Source organism: Lycium barbarum, chromosome 5 (assembly GCF_019175385.1).
Source record: "Lycium barbarum isolate Lr01 chromosome 5, ASM1917538v2, whole genome shotgun sequence".
Lineage (NCBI taxonomy): Eukaryota > Viridiplantae > Streptophyta > Magnoliopsida > Solanales > Solanaceae > Lycium > Lycium barbarum.
The window spans coordinates 141129959-141140140 of NC_083341.1; the positions used below are offsets into that span (position 1 = coordinate 141129959).

A 10182-nucleotide genomic window follows, 5' to 3' on the forward strand; every position below is an offset into this window, starting at 1 on the left:
TCTTGTCAAATTAAATTTTCATAAAATATTATAGATATTTTAGAAAAAATGAGAGATCGTTTATTACTTTTTTGAAAAAATATTACCTTATTATTCCAATTAATGATATTTAATTAAGTAAGACGTTTAAGAAGAAGTAAAAGATAATTTAGACAAATATTCTTACGAGAGAGACAATTAAATGTCTTTTCTTAAGAGGAGTGTACAATTTTAAAAGACAAATAATATATATCTAAGAGAGAAATTCACGGTTCACGTTAATATATCTTTAATTTTCTTTTTTACCTTAATTATTTTATGAAGAATTAATAAAAATAGCCGTTCACGGAACAGCTTAAATTAAAGATAGCAGGTGAATTTATAAAATGTAATATCCATATATCATATTTGTATACTGGATAATTGTGTATAATCAATATATAATTTATGCATACTGATTAAAAAAATAAATAATAACTTTGATCGACTATTCGTGTAAAGATCTCATTAGATCGCCATCTCCATCTTGGTAATGCTGCTAGGACGTACGTGAGACGAGTGGTGATATTATTAGACTTTAATAAAAACTTATTCGCCCAATGCTAATGTAACCATCACATCTTCATTTGCCTTAATAAGACGTACGTGCGTTGAGTGGTGAAAATAAAATTGGATGCTTTAATCCAACATATGTGGCCAACACTAAAGTATGGGACCTCCACCCACATAAATGCCTTAATTAAGCTATTTCTTGTGTTTGAAAAAAGAATGTGACTTAAGTCGGATGCAGATTTAGGATTTTAAGTTATCAAATATAATGTAACGTTTTTTTATTTTATTTTTAAATTTTTATTTTTTACTATTTTGCATAATGAAAGAATACTTTTTTTTGTGCGTTTATATTTATACTAATCACTCCTCACGTGCGCTGCACGTGCATCACTTGTTAATAATTATAAATTTTATACTTATCAAGTTATGAAAATAATAAATATAAATAGTAAGTTTCATATTAATTCATCAAGATTTACATTCCTTTTCGTATCCTTCCCAATTAACAACGTGTTAGAAATTTATAGATTAAGTATATAAACATTAATACATTAAGAAAAAAAATAAACATCTAAACAATTAATTTGAATGCGTAAATAATGTAAAGGTAACTCCATACGCATATGTCTATGAACTACATGTTCCAGGGACTAAATTCGTTCACATATTCTTCTTTGCCTAATATGGCTTTAGATTCTCGTATAAATGCTAATATAATTCATATTAGCAACCATTGTTGATAGTTTGTTACAAAATACGATACCTATCTTGTGAAACATAAACTGAAAGGAAATCAAAAATCTTCTTTATATCCAGTGATCCTGATTGCTTCTTCTTTTCCTTCTTTTTATTACCTCCATCTTTGACTTGTTTAATCACTCAAACACCAACAATTAGTAATATAATCGATGCATAAAATATTTATTTTAATGAGTCATGTTGCAATGCATCGATATTTTTGAACTTATTTTGTTAAATTTTTTCTAACTAATACCATGCCAAGATACATCAAGACTAAAGCTGGAGGAGTTTATTTAACGTTATGAAATAGTTCAAAAAGAGATCAGTTGGACCAAAGTGCTTATGTGCAAATAATGCTTTCTCTAAGAAGATTTGTATTTAAATAATGCTTTCTCTAAAAAGATTTGTATTTAAATAATGCTTTCTCTAAAAAGATTTGTATTTTCTAGGACGGATGTGTCCAAGTAATTAAGCAATTTGTATTGAACATTAGAGTTGCCTTCATGAATAAATAAAATATAGAGATGAATTAAACAAAAAAATATTAAGTCCATCTCAACTATATCTAATATTAATAAATTGTTATATTATGATCACTTGCGAAATTGAAGAATATGAAGGAATTTCAAAAGGTGAAGTGGATTAGGAATGAAGTCAAGTATACGTATACCTTTTTCCTGTAGCACCACACCTTAGAAAAAAATTGGAATCCGGAACCTAAAGGGTATAAAAACACACGGTATAAACTAAAAGGGGATATCCAAAAATTTACATACCAAAACGGGTATAACGTGGGCTGATCCACGTTATACCCCAAAAAACTTTTTCGGTTGTCAGAAGCAATCAACGAAAAATTAAAAAAAAAAATATATATATATTGCATAACGTGGATCGTCCTTTTCATTATGAAACTTAAGCCTTTTTCCATAACCTTATCCCATCCTTTCTCTCCCTAAAATTCATCCAAAAATAAACTTATAACGAGAAATCTCTCTTAAATTGCTTCCTTAACTTTCTGTTTCATCACATCCAACATATCAGTAAGTTCAGCAAGAACTCTATTATTTTCCCACGTTTTACAAATACTTGGTAAGACGTTGCCTCTATTTAAATCATATTCGGCTGTATTTTTAATAAATTTTTTTTATTGATTTTTGTTTATTTTTAAAGCATATAGTTAATTTCAGTGATTAACTCAAATAAATATTTTAACACATGCAATAATTAAATATGTGTTATATATGCGAACAGAAATAAAAAATAAAATATAAGTTAAATAAATGTCACACATTAACTGAGTAGTAAATGTCAAATTACATGCTAACTATTAAACGACACAAGACATGTTATATATTCTTGGAAGATTACATGAGGAAACAACAATCGTACAACTTAAGAAAAAACATAAAAACCAACAAGCAACAACAACTACTGATTTCTATCGGGTCATAACAAGAATCGCTGCCCGACAGAAATCAGTAGTTGTTGTTGCTTGTTGGTTTTTTTATGTTTTTTCTTAAGTTGTACGATTGTTGTTTCCTTACATAATCTTCCAAGAATATATAACATGTCTTGTGTCGTTTAATAGTTAGTATGTAATTTAACATTTACTACTCAGTTAATGTGTGACGTTTATTTAACTTATATTTTATTTTTTATTTATGTTCGCATATATAACACATATTTAATTATTGCATGTGTTAAAATATTTATTTGAGTTAATCACTGAAATTAACTATATGCTTTAAAATTTTTAAAAATCAATAATTTTTTTTTATTAAAAACACAGCCGAATATGATTTAAATAGAGGTAACGTCTTACCAAGTATTTGTAAAACGTGGGAAAATAATAGAGTTCTTGCTGAACTTACTGATATGTTGGATGTGATGAAATAGAAAGTTAAGGAAGCAATTTAAGAGAGATTTTTCATTATAAGTTTATTTTTGGATGAATTTTAGGGAGAGAAAGGATGGGATAAGGTTATGAAAAAAGCCTTAAGTTTCATAATGAAAAGGACGATCCACGTTATATAATATATATATATTTTTTTAATTTTTCGTTGATTGCTTCTGACAACCGAAAATTTTTTTTGGGGTATAACGTGGATCAGCCCACGTTATACCCGTTTTGGTATGTAAATTTTTGGATATCGCTTTTTGGTTTATACCGTGTATTTTTATACCCTTTAGGCTCCGGACTCAAAAAAATTGTATGCTTCAATCGCACCTTCATAATAGCAAAAAAAACATCAACGGGAGTCATTCTTGGTGATGAAATAATGACATATAAATTAAAGAATAAAGTCAAGTAATACTACTCATGGTGAGGATAGATGTGCGAAGATATTATTTTGTGAATTTGAAGTCACAAAGAAAATAAAAAACAAAGTTGAAAGTATAAAATTATCAAGTCACAAGGATCTACCGTGTCATTCTTGGTGTCGTTACTTGCAAGTTGCAATCTGCTCACTACCTAATCGAATTTGTGGTATCAAGTTACAAACTGCATGAATATGCAAAAAAAAATCTGCAAGTCTACTCTCTTTAATTTATTATTTTCCTATTTAAGAAATAACGCCTAATATCTTGTTTTACTTCGTAAGTTTAATTCATCCCCAGTTCCTACCAAACAAACTTTGTATGCAGTGAGAGTTCAGGGAATGTGTATTTCCGTTCTTTCATTTACATTGCGCTAATTCTCATTGTGTCTTTATCCTAGCCAATATGACCGTTCGAAAAGGACGTGGATTAATTTTAAACAATTGAATTGAAAGTGTCTTTTTACTTATAGATGTGTCCTTTCATAATTTAACTAATTTTTTAGAATATTAATTTTAAACAACTTAACTGAAAAGTCTCTTTTATAATCAATAGTTGTGTCTTTTCATATTTTAACCACGTCATTTTGAGTCAAATAGATAAAAGTTATTTATTTGCCTATTTATTTTAGAAGGGTATTTTAGTAATTTAACTTTTAAATTAAAGACTTCATGCTTTTAGTATAATATATAGATAAATATATATAATAGCATTTCCGTAGGCATATGGTGTGATTGAATGATTATAATGCATCAAAAGGGCACAGGCAATTTTAGGTTTGATTGTTGTACTCAAGTAACTCTCTATAGTAAAGATTCGTCGTTAATCCTATTTTACGGTGAATTATAAAAAAAAAATCTTGCTAATTAGCTACAAGTTATTTAGTGAAGAATTTCATAGTTAATATATTTTTTCTCTCTCTAAACATAAGATTTTATGGTATTTAGGAGCAAGGATATACACCTATATATCTAGTTCTAAACCTAAAGGAAAAATGGGAAAATCCTCCCACATCGCAAGGGATATACGAATTCACACACATTTCAAGTTTTTGGAAGAACTACGATATATTTATGAGCAAATTTTAATTTCTTAAACTTGTTTCCCTCTTCTATTAATTATTTGGAAAAAATAAATCAAAAGAGATAAGAAAAAAAGAAAACTTATTCTGAAAAGAGGTGAACGATGGATGATTTTTACTTTTTCTGGTGGGTCAAATTAGAGAACCCTACAATAATTTGAAAAGCTAATCTCCCAAAAATTTATGCTTAACACTTTATCTTCTCGAAACAAATGACGATCAATAAGACAAGACTTTGTCTAATTATTGAATTTAATTACCCAGATCCACTATTATTTGACAGCTTTTGACCAAATAACCCTTCAAGAGTGTCATTTCCAGTTACTTAAGAAATGCTGACATGAAGGATTTGTTTTATCCTAATGTTGTGCATGTGATATGGAGATTAACTTTTATTAACTGACAATATATTAAAAAAAAAAAAAAAAGAGGACTGTCATGTCATTTTGAAATCATGCTATAAGTATTTTCTTTTGCAAATAAACATAAATATGTAACGTAAAAACATGATAAATGATCTATTGCAATAGGTAAAATCAGGGGCGCACCTACTAAGGTTCAAATGAACCCACTTTGTAGAAATTTTTTGGTATTTATATAGGTTAAATTCTGTTACATAACTATATAATTATCAATTGAATCCGGTTGAAACAAGAATATCCTACGGAAAAGATGGTCTAGTGGGTTCAATTTATGTCAAAGGTCATGAGTAAGTCCTAATCAATAGCAGTTTATTTTTCTTCTCCTCTCTTTAACTAGTGCATTCATTGAACTTATTTATAATTTATTAGTTCATCTTAAATTAGTTTATGCTAAATTGTTTATTTGTGTTACATTAAAATTATTAATTTACTTTACAAGCTTTCTTCCTCATAGTTTGTACAATTTGTTTAGTTTAAGTTATAACTCTTTAAATTTGTTGTCTTTTGTTGGTATATTAACAACTTCATTATTTAGGTTATCAATAAGAAATCAGATTTTGGATTTTTTTAAAATTTCTTAGAGTCTAATAAATTTCTAATTTCGGTTGATATATTTTTTGGTTAATGTTTAACAAATTGTAGACTTCGTTGAAATAACTTGTTAAAATTAAATAGATAATTGTTTAACATTTTTAGTTTAAAAAATCGATCTTTATTAAATGTTTTAAATTATCACCCTACATTGTGAAAAAAAAAAAATATCAACCTCAAATTTTTTAGATTTTCATTTTGTGGTAACTTTTGCCCCCAACAAATTGTAAACTTCATTGAAATAACGTTGTTAAATTAAATAGGTAAATTTTTACCATTTTTAGTTTAAAAAAATTGATCTTTGTTAGTTGGTTAAACGTTTTAAATTATTTTTCCCTATTTTTGGAAAAAAGAAAGGAAAAAGAAATGTCGACCTCTACTTTTTTAAGGATGTTCATTTTGTGGTAGCATCATTATGAACCCCCATATGACCCCCCCCCTCCCTCCAGCCCCCCCCCCCCCCCCCCCCCCAAAAAAAAGTGCAGTGGTGAATCTCACTTGCCAGTATCACTCTTATGTCGTCGGTTAATATCATTTTTTATTAAACCCGCTTATGTAAAACTCCGAATCCGCCATGAAATCATACCAATATTATGATAATTTTTTACATTGTAAATGCATATCAAATAAATCACATCTATTTTTGTGTTCTCGGAAATAATCAATGTCCATGTAAAACTCCATTTGTATACAAACTGATATTGCTTATTTCCTTTTTCCGTGATTATTTTCCTTTTTCTGCACTTAATTAAGCTCAACTTAAGTTATTATATTATAGTCCTTCTGTTATATAAAATTTGGGCGGTGTGCCTTATCTATTTTTGTGTATTTTCCAGTATTAACTAATGGTCATGTAAAACTCCATTAATATGTACAAACTGCATCTGCCTTTTTTTTTTTTTTTTTTTTTCCCTTTTCATTTTTTTTTCTTTGTATTAATTAGCGTAGTATTTCGAATCGTAAAATACTAGTTTAGGAGATTTACAGGTTTCTCCATAGCGGAAGCGGATCTGCATCAATCTCACATAGATTTTTATGTGTAAACCCTAGCTGTCTCTATATGATGGATTAACCCTTTTTAAACACTCATAATAGTCTTTATATATATAGGCTAGCATAGGGTTTGATGTGGTGAAATATTTTAATGAGCTCATGGGTCATCGAGCACCCATTATGGGTGGATCCGATCTAATAATACTTTCCAACAATTAGTAACCTGAACTTCTATTGATCCCAAAAATAATTCCAAAATATAACATAGTTCTCATTTTTCCTCCATAGGATAAAAACTTGATTAGTCATAAGCATACATTTTTTGTTTAAAAAAAGGGCCAAACGAAGTGATAATATTGAGGGGCTTTGATTAATTCCTTACCTCTTGCCTCACAAAATCATCAATCCCATTCAACGAATTAGTTAATGACAAGACAAAATTCCATACTGATATTGAGCTATCTTTTGTCAGGCCACAATCACTTCAATCTAAACCCTATCATGGTTTTTTCAGCCTTCCATAAACTCCTTTTTTCTTTCTCTTTCAAATATTGGAGGACACAATATAAAGGTGTCAGACAATGTGTCTCAAGCTATAGTTCTTGGATAATTTTTTTTTCCTTTTCAAATCCAAATTCATCAAGACTAAATTCTAAAGTGTCTTTAAAGAAAAGAGTAATTAATGTTGGTGCCCTTTTCCCCCTTTCATTTTTCTAACGGTGGTGTCCTGAATAAGCTTGTGCACACGTCAATATTCTTAGATATCTGCTACCTTCCACTAATAAAGGCAAGAGCGGAAAGAGAGCACAAGGGGGTTTATCTGAATTCCTTTGCCGAAAATTTATATTGTATCTACAAGATCAAAATTATTTTATACGTGTGTGTATTGAATTTCCTTGGCTTCTTTCATGATATTTCCTTATATTTTGTATCACCTGGTTCCGCCATTGATGAATATATGCATTGGATAACTTTTGTCCATCAAAATTTAGTAAATGGAAGATATACTCTAGCATTTTGTCTTTGTTGAGAAAAAAGAATTGCATTTGATTCTTCTTTCCCTTTCTTGTGACAATGAAAATTGAAACATGAATTATAGGAATTTCCATTTTTTGGTGTTTGGTGGGGGTATGGGAAGAAAAAAAAAATCATGGTATACACCCTTGCTAACACTAGTTCAAAGCTGAAAGCAAATATCCCACTAAAAAAGGCTTATCAGAATCCAAGGATACACAGCTCTATGCCCCCCATGATGCTTACCCCAACTTCTGGATTTCAAAGCATAAGAAGGTTGAAAGGCTTAGATTATTCTACCGTACTCTTCCTTCACTATTTACTATTACTAAAGCAAAATATTTAATTAATTTATAATAAGCAAATTAATTACAAGTAAATGCTATAATAAAATATTAACTATAACATTAAAAAAAAAAACTAACAATGATAAATTACACTGATAATATAAAAGTATTTGCAATGCTTATGTATACATATATAACTTAAATCCTACCTTCATAGCTCAATGCATTGCTATATATAGAAATTAAATGAGCAAAGTTATATATATTATCAGCGTAAATAATTTTTATACCGTCATGTCATCTTTATTGATTTTAGCAGGTAGTTTTCTTATGTTCAAGATTTTAAATTTCACATTAATTTAAAGAAGCTTACATATAAATATTATTTAAATGACTTAATGGTGTAAAAAATTCTTTATACTATTGAATAAACTCTATAAGAGTCACCTTAACAGCCATTACTCTCAATAATTTCCCAAAGCAAACCCCTCCCTCGTGTCCCTTTCGACAACAACCCTAAAACCCCTCTTGCTTTCTCTTCACAACCACACAAATTGAACTCTTATTTCAATATCCTACATATTTTTTTCTACTTTAAATACACTTAATTAACTCTCCAATCTTCTCTATCTTCAACTTCAGTTTCCTTTGATATACACCTTTTTAGTACTCATCATGTCCATCACTGGAATACATCCTGAGAGTACTACAGAAAAAATGTCCAAGAAAATTATCCAATGGAGGAAAAATTCAGGAGAGATTGATGTTTTTGAGGCTGCAAAATATTTCTCAGGTGCAAATGAAGAATATTATTCTGGTTACAACAACAAGCAAAGTTTGAGAGGTGGAAGAAAGAGTTTTGACATGCCCATGATGAGAAATTCTTCATCACTTCTTCCTTCACAAACTACTTATCATCATCATATTATGGATCAAAAACCAACAAATATTAAAAAGGATCAAAAGAAGTACAAGCAACCAAGTTCTCCAGGAGGAAGACTTGCTAGTTTCTTGAATTCCCTCTTCAACCAAACATCATCCAAGAAAAAGAAATCATCACAATCTTTGAAAGATGAAGATGATCAAAGCCCAAGTGGAAGAAGAAAAAGAAGAAGTAGCATTAGTCACTTTAGCTTTAGAAGCTCAAGCAATATTATTGCTACTACTATTACTAATACTACTAATAGTAGTAGTAGTGATTCAAAGTCATCATTAAATTCTGGTTTTAGAACACCACCCCCTTATGCTCCTACTCCTACAAAATCCTACAAAGATTTCAAAAGCTTTGGATTAGGGAAGCAACAACATGAAGTATATGGTGACAAGAAAAATGCTACTGATAATTCTTGGTTGGATGAGAAGTTAAAGTTGAGCAAAAATAATGGAGTTTATTATTCAGACAAGTACAAGAACAGAAGCAATGGATTATTATTATCAGAGAAAACTAAGACATATAACAAGGTTGTTGTTGATGATGATGATGGAGATAGTGATTCAAGCTCTGATTTGTTTGATTTACCAAATATTGACTTGGATTACTATTCATCAAGTGGTTTGCCAGTTTATGAGACTACACATATGGATAACATCAAAAGGGGTGCACCAATTTCCACCGGCGCAATCTGAAGGGAGTCTTGACGTGACGAATCGTGTGACCTTGGAGGTCAAAAATGAAATGCATGCGATAGACTTGATGTGGCCAGATTTTTTCTTGAACATCGCCCTTAACAAGAGCTTAGTGTACCGGATTTTTATTTTATTTTTACTTTAATTAATTTCCATCTCTTTCACAAAACATTCATATTGAGGATTTTTTTTTTTTTTTTTTTTTTTTTTTTATGGTTGATGTTTAGAGCCATGAAAAAGGAAGTCTTGATTTTCTTGTCAGGATATGTCCATAGATCTGCCTTTTTCTTTTTTTTTTTTTTGGTGATTCCTTGGAAGTTTTTGCAAAGCTTTTTACTGTGTGTACAGTTTGGAATGTCTTCTATGCCTTGACTTTTAGTGCTTTGCTTTTGGAGCTATTGATATGATATGGAAGTGTAAGCACATCATGTGTCCACCACTATAACAGCTTTAATATCATTATGCATGATTAAGATTGAAATTAAGGGTTTTTCTGCCAATATCATGATTGAAAAACCAACCATAGTCATAATAACATATTGAGTATATATTCCTATTAATTATCTTTTGACTTTAG

The 10182-nt window shown here is 29.5% G+C and overlaps 1 protein-coding gene across 1 annotated transcript; it reads left to right on the forward strand.

Annotated features, from left to right (window-relative positions):
* Nucleotides 1–8460: 8460 nt before the first annotated feature.
* Nucleotides 8461–10054, forward strand: LOC132641938 (protein BIG GRAIN 1-like E). The gene has a single exon (XM_060359086.1). It carries the CDS (start codon nt 8655–8657, stop codon nt 9603–9605), a length of 951 nt encoding a protein of 316 aa, XP_060215069.1. The 5' UTR covers nt 8461–8654; the 3' UTR covers nt 9606–10054.
* Nucleotides 10055–10182: the final 128 nt, after the last annotated feature.